General features: G+C 61.7%; 1 protein-coding gene across 2 annotated transcripts in view; it reads right to left on the bottom strand.

Annotated features, from left to right (window-relative positions):
* Positions 1-565: 565 nt before the first annotated feature.
* Positions 566-16,902, bottom strand: part of SLC12A5 (solute carrier family 12 member 5) — a 31,681-nt gene continuing 15,344 nt past the window's right edge. Inside the window, exons 6-27 of one of the 2 annotated variants that reach the window (XM_039563191.1) lie at positions 16,302-16,432; positions 15,928-16,169; positions 15,640-15,851; positions 13,580-13,747; positions 12,529-12,627; positions 12,300-12,357; positions 11,471-11,645; positions 10,488-10,606; positions 10,095-10,193; positions 9,882-10,001; positions 9,605-9,709; positions 9,348-9,516; positions 8,250-8,445; positions 8,000-8,169; positions 7,782-7,913; positions 7,482-7,589; positions 7,186-7,308; positions 6,919-7,106; positions 6,568-6,582; positions 5,885-6,018; positions 5,288-5,396; positions 566-5,148 (exon numbers count right to left, since the gene is read on the bottom strand). In XM_039563191.1, coding sequence (XP_039419125.1) covers positions 5,305-5,396; positions 5,885-6,018; positions 6,568-6,582; positions 6,919-7,106; positions 7,186-7,308; positions 7,482-7,589; positions 7,782-7,913; positions 8,000-8,169; positions 8,250-8,445; positions 9,348-9,516; positions 9,605-9,709; positions 9,882-10,001; positions 10,095-10,193; positions 10,488-10,606; positions 11,471-11,645; positions 12,300-12,357; positions 12,529-12,627; positions 13,580-13,747; positions 15,640-15,851; positions 15,928-16,169; positions 16,302-16,432 — 2,855 coding nt within the window. In that variant the 3' untranslated portion in view covers positions 566-5,148; positions 5,288-5,304. Of the gene's footprint in view, positions 5,397-5,884; positions 6,019-6,567; positions 6,583-6,918; positions 7,107-7,185; positions 7,309-7,481; positions 7,590-7,781; positions 7,914-7,999; positions 8,170-8,249; positions 8,446-9,347; positions 9,517-9,604; positions 9,710-9,881; positions 10,002-10,094; positions 10,194-10,487; positions 10,607-11,470; positions 11,646-12,299; positions 12,358-12,528; positions 12,628-13,579; positions 13,748-15,639; positions 15,852-15,927; positions 16,170-16,301; positions 16,433-16,902 lie in introns of both variants that reach the window. The other variant, XM_039563192.1, reaches the window with a different exon arrangement.

Below are 16,902 nucleotides of genomic sequence, written 5' to 3' on the forward strand. Positions count from 1 at the left end.
GTTACTCTCCTCTCCTGGATAAGCTGTGCTGGAAGCTCCACACTGGATGCTGAGCAGAATGTGTGTGGACCTCACAGGTCCTGACTCTTGTACAGCACTGGGGTAGTCTCAGGCCAGGAGTTGTGGTGTGGCATGGCCAATGTGAGGGGTCCAGAACCTCTCTGGTGACAGGTGGTGGGAGGGACAGGTCCGGATCAGTGCCACAGCCAGCGTGAGGTCAGGGCTGCAAGTCCCTGTGCCTTCAGCACTGGCATCCCATGGCTCCATGCTGCCATCATCCCACAGCCAGAGTCTGGACAGCAGTGTCTGTCTGCTGTCTCTCCTCCTGTTAGATCCCTTTCTCCACCTCTACAATCCTGCAGCCAGGTAGAACACTTTTGCTGGGGTGACCGGAAATCTTTGTGAGGTGAAATGTGGGAACTGCATCCCTTCGGAGAGGCTGTTCCTCTCCTTGTGCTTTGCTTCCTCTGCAATCTGTACCCTGTCAGAGTTAGGACGTGTAATGGAAATGGTGCAAAGTAGCTGTGAAGACCTGGAAGCAAGTGAAAAGTCCCCGTGCAAGTAGTGAAGGGTGTAATAAAATCATTTATTGCATTTTGTGCAGACAGGAGTCTAGAAAAATGAATACAGGTAAAGCAGTAAAGCAGTAACAGGGAGCATTCAACAGCCGAGGAGCCACTCCTCCATGAACACCTGCACAGAGAACACGGGGTCTGCACCGAGGCGGCCTAATGCACAACACTGAAACACACACAGAAATTAAATGCAAGCCTAATAGGGTTTTTTTTTTTTGGTTTGCAACCTGTTTTATTTACAAGGTTTTAAACTTAATTGCATTGCTCTGCACACAGATTCTCTAAAACACAAAGCATTCTAGGTCACTACATGTCTATTGAAATATTGCACTCGAATAAAAGTCACTTGAATGGACAGAGAACATCTAGCTACAGTGATTAAAAGAGTATTGAATGAACCGACTTCGTGATAACATTCATAACAAATATATTGCACATGTAGCACAGAAAGTGTTGTAACCAGCAAATCTCAGACCTTTCGGTCTTTCTGCTAGTTTTTAGTCCTGCTACACAGAGGAGGGTCTTGACTCTTCTAGTGCAACTCTTGCCCTTGTGCAGTCTCTTGTCCTTCCTCTCGTCCAGCCACAGACCAGCACCCATCCAGGCTGGACACTGCCTGTGCCTCCTGTCTCTGCTGCCCTGTGGCTTGCTGTCTGTGCTGCGTGGTGGCCACAGTGACCTGAGCTGCCCTCCACAGTGACCTGAGCTGCCCACTGCCACTCACAGGGGCCAGGGCTGCTTGGCCCTCCTGCAGCAGGGACTGGAGCACAGGCCACCAGCGCTGTGTGCTGGCCGAACTTTCCCTGCCTGCTGTGGCCACACTCCAGCCCACCCTCCCATGGGTTGTGCTGCTCAGTGCTGCTCCAGCAGCAGCCTGCCTGTAAAACAAACTGGGGGGGTCAAGACCTTCCTGTCTGGAACAAAAACCGGACCGTGTCTGCACATGTGCCAAGGAGGAACTTGCATGTCTACCAGAGGAGGACACTGTCTTCACCACGGTGGAGCGGCAGAAGGGTGCTCCATGGGGAAACTGAACACTCACAGAGGCCAAACGTGCAGGGCTGGGTTTGTAAACTAACATGCAGTGCTGTCTGCTAAAACTGGCCCTCTCCCGCCGACGGCGAGGGGACACGCTGTGGAAACCAGCTCCTGTCTTGCCACAGCCAAACTGCCTGGCAGGGGTGTGGAGCAGCCCTGACTGTCCAGAGCTGTGCCCCTGCTCTTGCTGAAGGATGGGAAAGGGGAACGCCTTTTTTCAGCAGTAGTGATGAAAAGGAATGGCCTTCCTGCTCCCTGGGAGAGCCGGGACCATGCCTTTGCCGTCAGGGTGGAAGTGGTGCTGAGGGGAACGGGATCCACTGGTGATGCTGGGGGGATGAAGCAAACCTGTCAGAAGTGTGCCCTGGCTGCTCTCACCACTGCTCTGCAAACGTCATTCCTGGCTGCCCTGTACCTGCGGCCAACGGAGGAGCCTCTCCCTGATGCTGCGAGGGTGGCTGCTGTCTGCAGCCTCGGCAGAGGCTGTGTATAACCTGCCTCTGCCCTCTGCCCTCTGCCCTGCGCCATGTCCCAGGGCAGGAGGGGACCATGCTCTCTGCCTCAGGCCCAGCAGCACAGGGGGCAGCAGCCAAGCTGCAATTAGAGGGCGACTGCAGGGAGCAAGTGGCATCTTGTGAAGAGGCAGAGCAGTTGGCAAGTGCTTGAGGCCCAACAACATGGTGCTAACACATGAGCTGTGTGGGCAGGCTGCTGTGCCTCCCCCGCTGCTGCTGAAGTGCCTCAAATAATTTTGGGAGGCTGGAAACAGCCCGTCAGCTTGTGTGTGGTGGTATAGGGCCAGCTCCAAGGGGCAGAGCAGCTAGACATTGGCAAATCCTGGTTCCCATGGGCTGCCCTTCCCAAAACTAAAGGAACTTTTCACTTGCAGACCCCTACCTGCTCTTCCCACAGCTCCCAGGCTGCTGAGGCAGCAGCAGGACTGGAGAGTGCTGCCCTGTGCATCTGCACAATTCATCAGCCCTGAGCTCCTGTGCTGAAGCCAGATCTCAGCTCAGCCTGACAGTCCCCATGTAAATGCTGAGCTCCCCATGCCTGTGGGACCAGCTTCCACAGCAGCATCTGTGACACAGACCAGCAGCCACACAGGCAGCTACCCTGGCAGAAAGTCTGGCTGTGACTGGGACTGCTCTGGAGAGAAGGGAGGCACTTCGGGAGTGATGGAAATGTAGGAGCAAGGTATGAGCAGGCACAGACGTGCAGCTGGGGCTTGGTTTTGGTCTAGGAGTGTGTCCAAGTAGTATCTTATAGCAAAAAAAATCCAACATCAAAAAACCCACTGCTTTTTATCCAAGCATCCCCAAATAGCTTTGGCCTGGACCTGGAGTAGAGGTGCTCTGAAAGGGAGCACGGGCTGGAGTGGCTGGTGCCGGGGAGGGGTTTCCTGTTCTCAGGGAGGCAGGAGTCAAGGTTGGCAGGGAGTCAGGTGGGCAAGGAGCTGGGACCAGTCAGGGCTGCCCATGCCAGGCAGGAGGCAGCTGCTGCCTGGATGGACACCCGCGGGGATGCTGTAGCAGCACCAGCTCCCTCTGCGCCTCCTGCAGTGCAGAGCAGCACTGGGGAGCGTCTGGAGGGGCGGAGGGGGCGAGTGCTTCAGCACAAGGGCTCAGCTCTGGCCGGGAACAAAGTGCTGCCCCAGGGCCCAGGCTGGCACAAAGCTGCCAGCGCTGCCGGGAGAGGGCAACTCTTAGCAGGCTGCACTTTGAGTGGAAGCTCAAATCTGCTGTGAAACAAGTTCAGAAAAGTCTGTGACTTCTTTTCCCTGAAAACTCTTAATAAGCTAAATTGAGAAGAGAATGAACCTGCGACCTGGCCCTTTCCCAGGGGCTGCTGGTGGCCGGGGAAGGCTGCAGCCTCCACCACCACTCTGGAGCACTTGGTGCAACGGATGGGCTCCTGGTTTGTGCAGGAGCAGCCCGGCTCAGCTCCCCGTCCCTGCGGCCTGGTGCTAGCAGAGCCCTGCATCTCTCAGAATAGATATAGATCTCTATATATAGACTTCATCTGGTTCTATTAACATAAATATGATCACTTTAAAAATACACGTACTGTATTATGTACACTATGTACATGGGGCTGGGGCGGGCGCCAGCGGCACCCTGCTGCCCTCGCACCGCTTCCTGCGTGGTTCCTGGAACCGTTCACATTTGTTAAAAGCGCCTCAGTTTCTCTTCTATGAGAGATGCTTGGGGGGGGGGGGGTGGGAGGGGCTGGGAAACGGCGGCGGGGGCGACCCTGCAGCTGCTGCCAAAGATAAGAGGTGTTTGATCTGCCCCGGGGGCTCTGCTGCCCGCGCGGGGGCTGACGGCTGTGGTGTGGCTGGTGCCTGGGCTGCCCTGGCCAGCCGGGTCAGAGAGTGTCATGATGCCGGGGGGCGGTAGGACCCCTACAGCCCCCACCTCACTGTGAGGTCTTGCTGGTCAGATTAGCAAACAGCCTTTGCATATGTTAAAAATACACACAGATCCAGACTGTCCTACAGCCCCCGGCAGCATCTGCGACTGCCTGGAGCCGGGGCCAGGGCTGGGTTAGCAGCGAAGCCCTGGAGAGCAGCAGGGAGCGCAGCGGGGCACGGGGGGGGACCCAGACATATGTGCAGGCGCTGGGGCCAGCCGGGCTGGCTGGTGCCGGGCCCTGAGAGCCCCCAGTTTAGTGCGGCGGGGGAGCAGGGTGGGGGTCCGGGACACCCCTGTGCCAGGCAGGAGCAGGCACTGGTGCCTCGGGGGTCCCCAGCACCCATGCGGCTCCAGCCGCCGAAAGAAGCCCCGGCTCACGCTGCGCATGGCAGGGCCGCTGCGCGGCTCCCGACACCGCAGCTCCGCACCGCGACTGGTGCACCTGGAGAGCGTGAGGGAAGAGAGAGCCTGGAGTCAGGCAGGGAGGACAGGGAACACCCGCAACCACCCTAGGTCAGGGCTCTTGCTCTCACGGCCTTGCTGTGCTCCAGCACCTGACCCCTCACAGCCGCCCTCCACCCTCTGCCTCCTCCAAACCATCGTGCTGCATCTCCACAAGCTCAGCAGCCTCCAGAGACGACGGTGCCGAGGCAGCGGCGAGGTGGGGCTGTCCGGGTCCATGGCGGTGAGGGGCAGCAGGGGTGCAGCGCCGTGGGAGGCAGCCTCGGGCGCTGCTGGATGTGGGGAGAGGAGCGTCCGGCGAGGGGAGCGTGACGGGGGGGCCTCTCTCTTCTCCCAGCGCCTCGCAGGGAGGCACGGCGCAGGCGGCGGGCACGGGGCACAGGCGCATCCAGCCGAGTCTGTGCAGGAGTAGCAGCACGGTGGGGCCAAGGTCCGTCTCGGCACAGCCGCCCTCCTGCCCGGCCAGGCGTTGCAGCGGCAGTGCTGGGGCTGGCGGCGGGGCTGGCCCTGCCAGGGCGGGCCGGTGGCGGCAGCGCCGAGCTCTGGTGCTCAGTCCGCGGTTCACTGTATATATTTATATATAAACAAGGACAGCAGTGCTGTGGTGTTGCAATGAGGAACAGCTGCTCTGGTGCTGGATGCTCCCGGAAGATCTGGTGCTGCAGTTCGAATGGAGAGATCAGGGGCACGGCCAAAGCCAGGTGAAGGTTCTGCGCACCGGCTGCCATCCGGCCTTCCCTCCTCCCCTCCGGGAGCACGATGCAAAGGGGTGGCGGGGCTCTCAGTGTGCAGACAAACCTCTCTCGCGCCATCTTTCAGGAGTAGATGGTGATGACCTCCCGGCCCCCACCACGCACCAGGAGCACTCGGTCCAGATGCTCCGTCAGCACCTCCAGGAACTCCATGTCTGCACAGCTGTCAAGGAGGACAAACTCCACACTGGAACATGGGGACAGCCCTGTGCCATACCTTCGCAGCCCCAGCTGAGCCTGCAGCACTGACACCTCCACACCAGAGCCAGGAGCTGGTGGGGCAGTCCGAAGCCAAGGGGCCAGGGGACCCCACCCATGCTGATGCTGTGCGATGGGGATGGTGGCTGAGCCAGCAGGTGGCTGAGCCCCACAGACCTCTGCCCGGGCCCCCGTCATGTGCCATTGCACTCATGGGTGTAGGTGCAATGTCATGTGGCCCCACCAGGTGCCAGAGGGGCAGGCTGGTGTGAATGACAACTGCTGGACCCGGCCAGGAGCAGGAGGTGTGGGGGGGTCCAACCTCAGGAACTAGACCTGTGCCTCTTGGCATTCACCTAAAAGACCCACCGGTTTTGGGGAAGATGTGGACCCTGGTCCCCCCGGCATAGAGGGGTTTTGACGAACAGCCCCATAGGAAGGATACAGTTCTCATCCCCTTTCCGGTTACGGGGAGGCCCTGGCATGTTCAGCAGGACCAGCTTGGCATCCTGGGACTTCTTCACAATCACCTCATTGAGCTTCACAGCTGTGTGCATCCTTCGCACGTTGGACTGGTTCCTGTGGGTGACAGCACGTGTGGGCACGGGATGGGCACAGTTGGCCTCCAGCCCCACACCAGGCCCAAGGGGCAACAGGGCACCCTGGCCTCCTGCCCTAGAGCAGTCCACTCTGGGCTGCAGCACAAACTTGGGGTGCAGCAAACTTTGCCAGGCACAGCGCTGGTGACTCTGAGCCTGCACCAGTGGCCATGAGATGCAGGGCCACACAGAGTGCCCACAGGCAGTAGCAACTACGTCTGCTCAGGGCCAGGCCACGTGGGAGCGAGCAGGAGCAGTTGGCATTAGTGTCACTGTGGGTGCCTGAGCCCAGGCTCACAGGGAGCTGCTGGCAGCATAACAGGGCAGACGAGGAGCGTGTGGTGCGGGCAGTGCATGGAGCTGGCAACCACAGCCTGCTCGGGTGAACTGTCTGGCACTGCAGCTGTCACAGCTCACTGAGCCGCCCTCCTGCATGGGGGCAACCCCGACGGCTCCCATCACACTGCCCCATGAGCACAACCCAGCTCCCTCCACTCCAGCCCCGGCACCCAGCCAAACCCAGACTTACAGGTTCTCCCACTCCCTGCCAGGAGCATGATGGGGTCGGAGAGAGAAAGAGAGAGAGAGAGAGAGAGAGAAAGGTGGTGAACACCAGGTGTGCACCCCCACTCCCTGCAGCACACCCAGCGTGGGCACCCATCCCTTGCCAGCACAGTTCTGCACAGGAAGCCCTCCCCAGTTGCCCCCAGCCCCTCTGCAAGGGCACACTCAGAGTGCCCAGGCTGCCTGACCACTCCTCAGGGCAAGGATCAAGCTGGTGCTGCCAAGGCCCTGCCTGCACCCTCCTGGCTGGGGCAGGCAGGGGTAGCCAGGGACACAGGGCATGGGTGGGAGAACGTGGCAGCATAGGGGGCCGTACGGCTTCATGTTGAAGAAGTCCTTGATGCCCTCAGGGCTGACAGGGCTCTTGCTCTTGTTCTTCTCAGCAACAGACTTCTCCTTGGTCCAGGTGAGATGCACCTTCTCAGGGGCTGCCTCCACCTCATCACCAGGGGACTGGGAGCTGCTGGAGAAGGTGGTGGCATTCTTGTCGTGGATTAGTTGGACCTGCAGGCAGAAGAGGGGAATGGTGGGCAGGGCCTGGGGCCAGTTACCTCCCTGACCCTGTCTTGGTACAACTCCTCACCTCCTCCTCCGGCTTCTCCTCGCCATCAGCAGCCTGTTCCTCGGGGACGTTCAGGCGCAGGCGCGTGTTGGCCGGGTTCTTGCGCCGGATGGAGCCACGGGACTCATCCGTGATGCTCTGGATCTGTGTGGGAGGGGTCAGCCAAGGGAGTGGGGCACAAGAGGGCTTGGCTGGGCAGAGCCTAGCCTGAAGCCCAGCTCTCCAGCAGGACAAGCACACAGAGCTGCAGGGCAGCTCAGTTCACATCAGAGCCACCACAGGGGTCAGAGCCCACCCAGCCTGTCCTGCAGGCTCACCTCCCGCTCCCGCTCATTCTTGGTGAGGTGCATTTGTTTGAGGATCTGGGAACGCTGCTCCATCACCAGTGTCTTCTCATAGGTGTAGGCAGAGATGTCACTCTCATGCTGTGGGGGAAACAGGAGAAATTTGGGGCAGGGTAAACTGTACTGACTGCTCCCAGCATGGCCCAGCACATCCCAGCATATCCCCGTGGTGCTGTGTCCCTCCGTGGTGCTGTGTCCCCCATGTCAAGGTCTGTCTGGCTCTCCCATGCACAGCATCCCTGACTGCTGCATGTGCCCCGTCCCAATACTCACCATCTCCACCACCTCCACCTCTGCGGTGATGCGCAGGTGGTACAGGAACGTGGTCAGGTCCTTCTTCATCTGGATGCTGTTGTCATCCATCTGTGCCACCGTGAAGATGCGCATCTTGCATTTACGCCACACCTGCAAGGGAGGGGGTAGTTTGGGCATGGCTCGACAGGGACGGCCGCAGCCCAAGCCCCAGCCCCGCACTGCAGGGCCCAGCCTACCTTGTGCTGCCGCAGGAGGAAGGGCAGCAGCATCAGCATCCCCCCATCATGGACAATCCACCAGACATCGATGTGGCCCTCCGAAAACCGCTCCTGGTTGCCCGGAAACATGGCAACATTCTTGGCCACCAGCAAGGCCAGGTGCCCAGCTGTGGTCTCTCGCACCAACTCTGGGAGGGGAAGGGCCACGTCAGCCAGGGCAGCTTGCAGCCCTCCAAGCCCAGCAGCACCCGCCCTCCATGGTGCCTACCAATGAAGTTCCTCCAGGTCTGGTGGTCCTCCTTCTGGCGCCAGCTGCGGGGCCAGCCCACCAGCACTGTGTTGTGCTGCAGCCCCCCCAGCCCGCTGGACTGGATGAGGTGGGACATGCCATCCCGCAGGTTAGAGGAGATCACCACCTGACAAAAGCCCTTCACCTTCTCCGCTTCCATCAGGCGTCGGATGGACTGTAAGGGAGAGGGAAGTCAGAGATCCCAGGGCCTCGGGGACGGGCATGGATCATGGGCACAGCAGCTGTCAGGCCCAGCAGTGGCCCAGCCCAGGCCAGATGAGGTGCAGGGTGCAGGGTGTAGGGTACAGGGTGCAGAATGCGGGGGGCAGAGTATGGGGTACAGGGCTGTGAAGTGCAGGCTGTGGGGTGCAGGTCCTGGCAGGGTGCCTGGGTCTCCATGCCCCGTGGCAGGCTGGTGGCTCTGGGCCAGGGGGGTGATACCCAGTGGTGCACAGAGCTGGCACACGGCTCTGCACCGTGAAGAGTGGAGGGTGTTCTTGTGCCAGGGCTCTGACGGGCGGTGGAGCAGCAATTAGAGTTATTTACTCAGAGAAATTATAACATGTCTGCATGGGAGAGAAACTGTTTGCTTCCGAGGGTTTAATCTCATTAATGTGCCGCCCCGCGGGTGCGGGGGGTGGGGAGTGCTCTCACTCTGGCAGGGAAAGGCTCCTCTCCCACCCTGCCTGGCACCAGGGCCACAGAGACCATGGGGAGGGTCGGGGCTGTGGAGTCCGCTCAGCCCAGCAGCACAGCAGCCCCTGGGTGGGCACCATGCTGTGCTGTGATGTGCCATGCTGTGCCAAGTCCTGCAACAGCTGGCCAGGACTGGGACCACTGCTTGGCTGGTGCCAGGATCTCTGGTATCTTGGAGAGGAGGAGGGGTCCAGAGGTCCCTGCAGTGCTCTGAGCACCAGTGAAGCATGGAGTCCTCAGGCTCTGCCTGATGCCACTCGGAAGCTCTCTGGGCCGTTTGGGGCCACCAGCCCTGGCCATGGGGCAGACACAACCCTGGGCACCTGGGGACCAGGAGCACCTGCTGCTGGCACAGCCCATCTCGGTGCAGGCAGGTCTCACCTCCTCCGCCCTCTGCGCCTGAGGGTGGTTGTCCAGGAAGGTCCCTTCTAACACAGAGGCCACGATAGTGAGGCCCTTCCCAGCCTTGAGCTGTGATGTGAAGGACAGGAGCTGCGGGTGCACCACATTCTGCTCCTGATCCCCGCGGACCAGGACCAGCAGCTGCGGCCTAGAAGGAGGGTCCTGCAGTCAGTGCCCACATCCAGCTGGTCCCTGCCCCAGCACCCTCAGATCCCCATCTCCCTGCCCAGCCTCACCTCCAGTTCTTGGTGTGCGGGGGCCCTTCCTCCAACCGCAGCAGGGCATAGCGGGCTGCACTCAGGGACAGGCCCCGGATCCCATCACCCCACTCCTTCTCTGCCCTGCAGGAACCAGCAGCACATAAGGGATGCCCATGGCTCTGGCCCTAGAGCACCACACTGGCACCCTGGAGCATCCTGGGACAAGCAGCCTCGGGGAGCTGAGAAGCCACACTGAGAGGCCATGTGGCCATGGGGGGCTGGCCAGGACCTGCGGTGCCACAGCCTCCCTTACCCGCGGTACTCGATGTATTTGTAGATGAGGCCAGCAATCAGCATGGCCACCAGTGCGTAGTACCAGGAGCAGATGAACATCAGCGCCAGGCACAGGCTCATGCCCAGGAAGGACAGGGTCCTGCAGAGAGCACAGAGCTGTCAGCGTGCCCTGGGGTCCCCACACCAGGGTGTCCTGGGGCGTCCCTCTCCTGCCCCATCCCAGCCAGCTCACCAGTGGTAGTAACGGAAGCGGGGCCGCCAGTTGGGCGTCCGCAGCAGCGTTTGCACCGCACACGCCAGGTTGACAAACATGTAGCACATGAGGAAGAACCTGCAGAAGAGAATAGGAGGCTGAGTGGGTGCACCGTGAGGAACTGAGGTCCCCACACCTCCTGGCCCTGGGGTGGCCAGTGCTGGAGTGGGCCCTGCTGATGGACAGAGAAGCAGTGTCACAGAGTAACCAAGTCTCAGTGCTGGCCAGGACGGGACCCCAGAGTCCCCGCAGGGCCCCCCTCTTCCCAGGCAGGGCCCAGGGCAGCAGGTGTGTCCCCCCACCCTGAGGAGCAGAAACCCACACACGCCACCCGCTGCTTGTGAAGGTGCGGGTTGACAGCACGCTGCCTACATGGAGAGGATGGGAGCCACCTCGTCCAGGGAGGCGATCAGGATCCCGATCTCGCAGATGCAGGCTGTGAGCAGCAGGGCCCATGTCGGCTCCCCGTTGGCTTTGCCGTGGCCGAAGACCTGGAAATGGGGGGAGAAGGGCGTGTCAGGCTCCGCAGTGCCCTGTAGCCCTGGGCAAGGGTACCTAGTGCAGCCCGATGAGACTGGACCCTCCCGTATACCCAGCCCTGGCGGGAACAGGGACTGGGAACACCGGGTGCCATGAGCTGGCACATGTCCCATGCTGGATCCTGCCAGGGCAGCAGTCCCAGGGCTAGCAGGACTGGCTCCTGCTGACAGTACAGTCCCATTCCCGGCAGATCCCGTCGCTGTCCCCACACCCAGTGCAGCAGCCCCTGTACCCCCACCAGGGACCAGCCCCAGCTCACAGCCTGGCCACAGCCAGCGCAGAGTCGGGCACCCTGTGCCTGGGACGGACAGGCTGCCGGGGGAGAGTGGCCCCTCCTGCGGCTGTGGGGACGCGGGGGGGGTCCGGAGAGGGGGCCGGGGGCGCGTGTCCGGACGCATTAGAGGGTGCGGGCGGAGCGAGTGAGAGCTCGGGCTGGGGCTGGCAAGGAGAAAGAGGGAGGATAAAATTAGCCCGCTCTTCCCTGGGGGGAGCTGTCGGGTTGGATTTGGAGAGATGAGGTTGTGGGAACGCGTCTTCAGAGAGCAGATAAAATATGAAGCGGCACGGCAGCGGGGGGGGAGGGGATCCTGACCTTTCCCGACACTCTCCTCCCACCGATACCGCAGCCAGAGCCACCACGGCCGCCCACCGCCGCGCCGGTGCCGGCGGGATGAGGGCAGGGAAGCGAGGCTGCTCCGGCAGCATCGGTGCCGGGAGGAGGCAGCGTGGGTTCCCACCGGTCACTCGTGCTGGTGGCATCTGCAGCCACAGTGGGCTCTCAGGGTGCGGCAGCACCGGACTCGGGGTACACCTACCCTGAGGAAGGGTACGATCCCGTCCCTGGAGATGGCTTGCAGGAGGCGGGGGGCTCCGGTGAGACTCTGCAACCCAGCCCCACAGGTGGAGAAGAACGAGCCGATGACAATGACCCACGGGGATGGCCATGCCAGGGTGCCAACCACCAGGTTCCCGTTGACGGCCTCACCAAACCTGCAGGGCATCAGCATCACCTGCGGTTCCGTCCCATGACTGAGCCCCGAAAGCACCAGCACCACAGTGGCACAACCCAGCCCCCCAAAACGACACCACTTTGGGGGGATGTGACACAACCGGGGAAGGGCCCGCCCCCCTGGGGGTGAGCAAGGGAGCAGAGTCAGAGGTTGCCAGGGGTCTGTCCTCATCCCTGTACCCGTAAGCATGGACAAGGACAGGTGTGGGACAGGACTCCTCGTCCATGTGCCAGGAGGGCAGTGATGATGCATGCAGTTGGATCCTGTTTGTGTTGGTGCTGGCGACCCAGAAGTGTCACCTGCCACGTGCGGTGAGCAGGGCTGCCCCAGATAGGCAGGAGCACAGGCAGCCCTGCCTGTTGACAAACAAGTGGCTGCCTGCAGTGTCGGAGCAGGAGGAATGCAGCAAAACGTGGACGGTCGGGGTGCACACAAGCCCTCAGTGCCTGTTACAAGCTCCAGGCCCCCCTGCCCAGTGACACCCATGAACCCTCCAATGCCACCCTGTCTGCCCAGTGTGTCCTGGTTGCAGCCTTCCCCAGACCTCTGCCTGCCCCTGGGGCTGCCCTGCCCCAGCCTGTTCCAGGGGGCTGCCAGACTCTCCCCATGCCCCACATATCCTTGGGACACTCACTTGTCACGCAGGACAACCCCCTCGATGCATGCTCCAAAGAGGACAACAGAGCTGATATCTGCCAGGTGGTCAAGGAGAGCCAGGAGGATGCAGCGTCCTGCCTGCCCAGCCAGTGGGGTGCTGGGACCCTGTCCCAGCCCAGTGAAGCACCCAAGCAGATCAGCCCTGCAGAGCGAGCCCACCCGCCCTCAGCCCCACAGCCCAGGCTCAGGCAAGCCCTGAAGGATACAGACCGCAGAGGTGGTGGCAATGGCCAGGATGGTGCCCGTGGGGATGGACTTCTGGGCATCCCGCAGGTCTCCAGAGCGGTTGGAGCCAGCCATGATGCCTGGGGAAAGAGGGGATGGTGTCAGGGGGAGCAGAGCTACAGCTCATCCCCGTCCCAGATAAACCTCATGCCAGGCACCGTATGAGCCCTGGGCACAGCAGGGCGCGGCTCGGTGTGCGCCAGGATAGGAAGCAGACATGATGGGTAGTGGAGAAGGTGCTGCTGCGGCGTGGGGCCCCCAGCCTGCTCTTTTCATCCCCCCAGCACTGCCCCGCCTACCCCAAACCGCAGTCTGAGGCCACTCAAGGATTAGGCTCAAAAGCTCTCAAGTGCCGTGTCTCATTAGCCCTTAATTAGCTCAAGCAGGGACGGTGGCTGCCGCAGGGGTAGGGACAGGGTCCAGCCCCGACGCTGCTCTGGGAGGGCAGGAGGTCACGCAGGGACACGGCTGCACCGGCGGGTTCAACACAGCCCGAGGGATGACCCGTGCTCCGGCCGCAGCAGCAGCCGAGGCAGGACCCCACCGCCCCCGGCAGCGGGGGACAGGCGTCCTGCAGAAACCGGGACCTGCTGCTGAATGGGCAGCGGGAGGGAGCGCAGCGGAGGCTGAGCGGCTGCCGGGGACCCCGCAGCGCGGGACCCTCCAGAGCTCGCCATGCCCGGGGCAGGCCGGGGGGCGATCCCGCCGGCCTTGGCCCCGGCGGAGCTGCAGGGGAGCCCCGGAGGCTACGCCCCGCTCGGTTCCGCAGCGGGACTGGGGCGGGGGGGCTCCTCTGCCCCCGGAGAGCTAAAAATACCCAAGCGGCGGGACGTCAGCGCGCACCGGGCGGCACCGTCAGATCTGGAGCGCGGGCGGCTGCGTGGGAGGCGATGGCGACCAGCCGCCCCCGCGACGCCGCTGTCACCGCCGCACCCACCGCGGGGGTGGCACACGTGGGGCTCCGCCGAGCACGCCCGGCGGCACGTGCCCGGTGTGCCCGCGGCACGGAGCGGGGCCGGCGGCGACTCCCACCTGTGACTGAGGGGAAGTAGATGCCGACGAGCAGGGTGAAGTAGGACGTCATGTCGCTGAAGACGTAGGGCTGGTCCATGTCCACTGGGGTGTCGGGGGAGCTCACTGAGGGCAGCCCTCGCTTCTCCACGATCACGCCCTTGGTCAGGTATGAGCTCCAGAGGTTCTCTGTGAGGAGGGAGAAGGGCGGGCAGTGCCACCGGCATGAGATGCCCACAAGCCCCCATACCCAGCACAGCATCCCCATCCCACAGGGATGGAGCCGGGGGGGCGGGTCTGGCTCTCCCTCCCCTTCCCTGGCCTCACTGAGCAGCCGGCTCAGCCAGCAGAGAGGACCATGGGCATCCAGAGGGTGAGGATGGCAGTGCAGGTGGGCAACCAGAGCAGGTCCGTGCTGCTGCTGGCAGTGTCCCCACAACATACTGCAGCAGCTGACATGGGATTGCAGTAGCAAATAATTAAGAGGGTAATATAATTAATGCTGATCAACACAGGTTTAAGGGAGGTAGATCGTGTCAAAGTAACTTGATAATGTTTTTGATGGGATTATGAGTGCGGGGCTGATGTAACAGGTTTAGTGTCCCTCCGTGTGCTGCCTTGGCTGCAGATCACGAGCAGAAACTGGAGCAGTGGAGAGCAGCCAGCACCGGGCAGGGCGGGCAGAGGCAACTGCCCTTGGCATGTCACTGCCAGGGGGCTGCTGAGAGGGGCAAAGGGGCCTGCAGGCACCAGCCCTCAGCCCCTGGCACTGAGCCCCCTTCATGGCTACTCACAGGTGACAGATGAGGCTGGCAACCCTACTGGCCTTGCCTGTCTCATCCTCCCAGAAAGCTGTGTTTGTCCCCACAGGGAGATCCCTCACCTGGGGCACAGCAAGGTCCAGTCATCTCTGTCAGGGCTAAACTGTGCCACCGACCTCAAGATGCTGCTGGCCCAGTCACCCTCACCACTAGCCAGCCCAGAGTGGGGTCCTGGCTCTGTCCCAATGCCCCCAATGCAGGAGTGTTTGCTGCCTGTTGCCCTGAGAGAGACCAGCTGGATGGGTGGGGGTCTGCACCCCGTCCCCAGCAGTACCATTGCCAGCAGGAGCAGGTTCCACCCAGCAGCCAGGAACTCATTATCTGGCCCAAAAGACCTCAGCATGGGATACCATCGGGAGGTTCCCAAATCCCCTACAACTGCACTCCACTAACCACAGTCACAGCTGCAGCCCTGAGCACCACGTGCTTAGCCAAGTCTGAGCTCCCATGCCTGTGTCCATGCAGACACCAGGGCAGGATGGCTGGGGCAGCCTCACAGCCACCAGGAAGGACTGATCCTGCTTGTGGCTCTGCTGCTCTCCTGAGTCCCGACAATCACTCTGGCATGGGGGTCTGCAAACACCCTCTGAATGTGGCACACAGCATCAGCCTCTGTCACCCACTGCTGAGCGTGTGCACCTGGCAGATGTACCAGCATCTCCGGAAAAACGGGTCACAAGTGGCTCCTCCCAGCAAATTCACGCATCTTTCTGCGGTCCTGGCCATTCTCCCAGCAGGGCTGTAGCCACAGCAGCTAAGTGGCCCCGAGGGGTGATCGCTTCTCTCAAAACCTCAGATCAATACCAGCCTTTCCAAAGGCCAAGAGGAAGCAGAGGGAGGATTTATTCATCCCCAGCCTTTGGGCATCATTCTGAGCCACCCCGTTGGCTGACACAGGCTGCGTGCGGGTGGCTGCAGTGCCCTGCTCTGTCACCCAGTGCAGGAGTTGGTCCCACTGCCTGGCACAGCATGAGCACAGCTCACTCTGCCTCAGGGGCAGAGCAGCCCCCAGCAAGGATCACCCACATGCCCTCTCACCTGGACCCAGCACTGTTTGCCCCCACAACACCTGGCATGGCTGAGGAATCCTGCTCAGGGCAGCCTCCCACAGCACACCTCCACCAGCCCTGCTGGCAGAGCTGCCCAGCAGGCAGGGCCACTGCCCCACCACAGCTCCCCTGCACTTCCTTCTCCATGCTTCCAGTCCCGTGCCTTCATGCCCATGCCCATGTTCTCATGCCTCTGTCTGCCTGTGCTCACCTTGGATGAGGCCGCTGGCAGCGCCGGGGATGCCCTCGATCTCAGTGACGTTGTTCATGCTGAAGTACTCGTCGCAGGTGGCATTGAGGAAGCGGGAGGTGCAGAAAAGCTCCCAGAGCTTGGAGCCAACTGTCTCGTTCCCCTCCATCACCATCTTGGTGCAGAGGTCAAAGCCATGGCGTGAGAGGGTTCTGTTGCCCAGGAGGCAGATCCTGGGGGGACACAGGCACTCAGCTGCGCATCTGCATGCCCCGGCCCTGCTGCATCCCTGCAGGACCCCGTACTCACGGGAAGCTTGGCGGGTCGAAGGCCGATTTGATGACACCAGCATAGATGGCGAGGATGGAGAGGATGACACAGCCCAGGAAGACCAGGGCAAATTTGTTGACATATTTGACACCCACGAACACAACGGTGGCCATGCAGGTGAGCACACAGGTGCCGTACACACGCATGTTGTTGAGCATCGCAGCCGCCTCCCCGCTGGCGTCCTCTGCCTTGAAGATGGCCATGGCCGGGAAGATGTAGGCCTGGGAAAGAGTTGTAGCATCACTGCCTGGCTAACAGCCTGCAGAGGGGACCCCAAGGAAGGGTCCTCAGACCCCCTGCCCTGCCAGGACCTGAGCCCTTGGCACTGCACAAGGCAAGGACTAGGTACCTACCAGCAGGATTTCGATGGTGCCCAGGATGTACATGGCACCAGCAAAGGTGGTGCCCAGGTAGAAGCAGAGCCCCACAGCCCCACCAAACTCAGGTCCCAGGGAGCGTGAGATCATGTAGTAGGAGCCACCCGCTGTCAGAGAGAGCAAAAGTGGGTCCCAGCCAGACCCCAGTGACACCCTCAGCCCTGCCAGGTATCCCATAGGGCAGACTGGAGCCAGGATAGCCATAGGCCCTGCTCCAGCATTGAGCAAGATGCAGAGCAGCAGGAGTGACCACACTGGCAGAGTCATTCCCCAGGAGCCCTGCAGCCAGGTGCAATGGCCAATGGCACAGGTGTTCTCTGGACACCAGACAGGAGCTGTAGCCCCAGGGACCATGCCCTGCTCCATCCTCCCAGAGGAGCCCTTAGAGCAGGGCTGCCAGGATCGATGGTCCCGCTGCGGCAGCAGGATGATAAATAGCTTTAATTACACCCCGTGTTGAGCTGTCAGTGCCGTGCCCAGCCTGGCGCAGCTCACGGCTCCCCAGGGCTCTGCAGGGCTGGCGTGTTCTGGGGGAGGCAGCCGGGGCACCCACCGGCCAGAGCCCGTGGTGCCTCCC

The sequence above is a fragment of the Corvus cornix genome, chromosome 20 (assembly GCF_000738735.6).
Source record: "Corvus cornix cornix isolate S_Up_H32 chromosome 20, ASM73873v5, whole genome shotgun sequence".
NCBI classification, from domain to species: domain Eukaryota; kingdom Metazoa; phylum Chordata; class Aves; order Passeriformes; family Corvidae; genus Corvus; species Corvus cornix.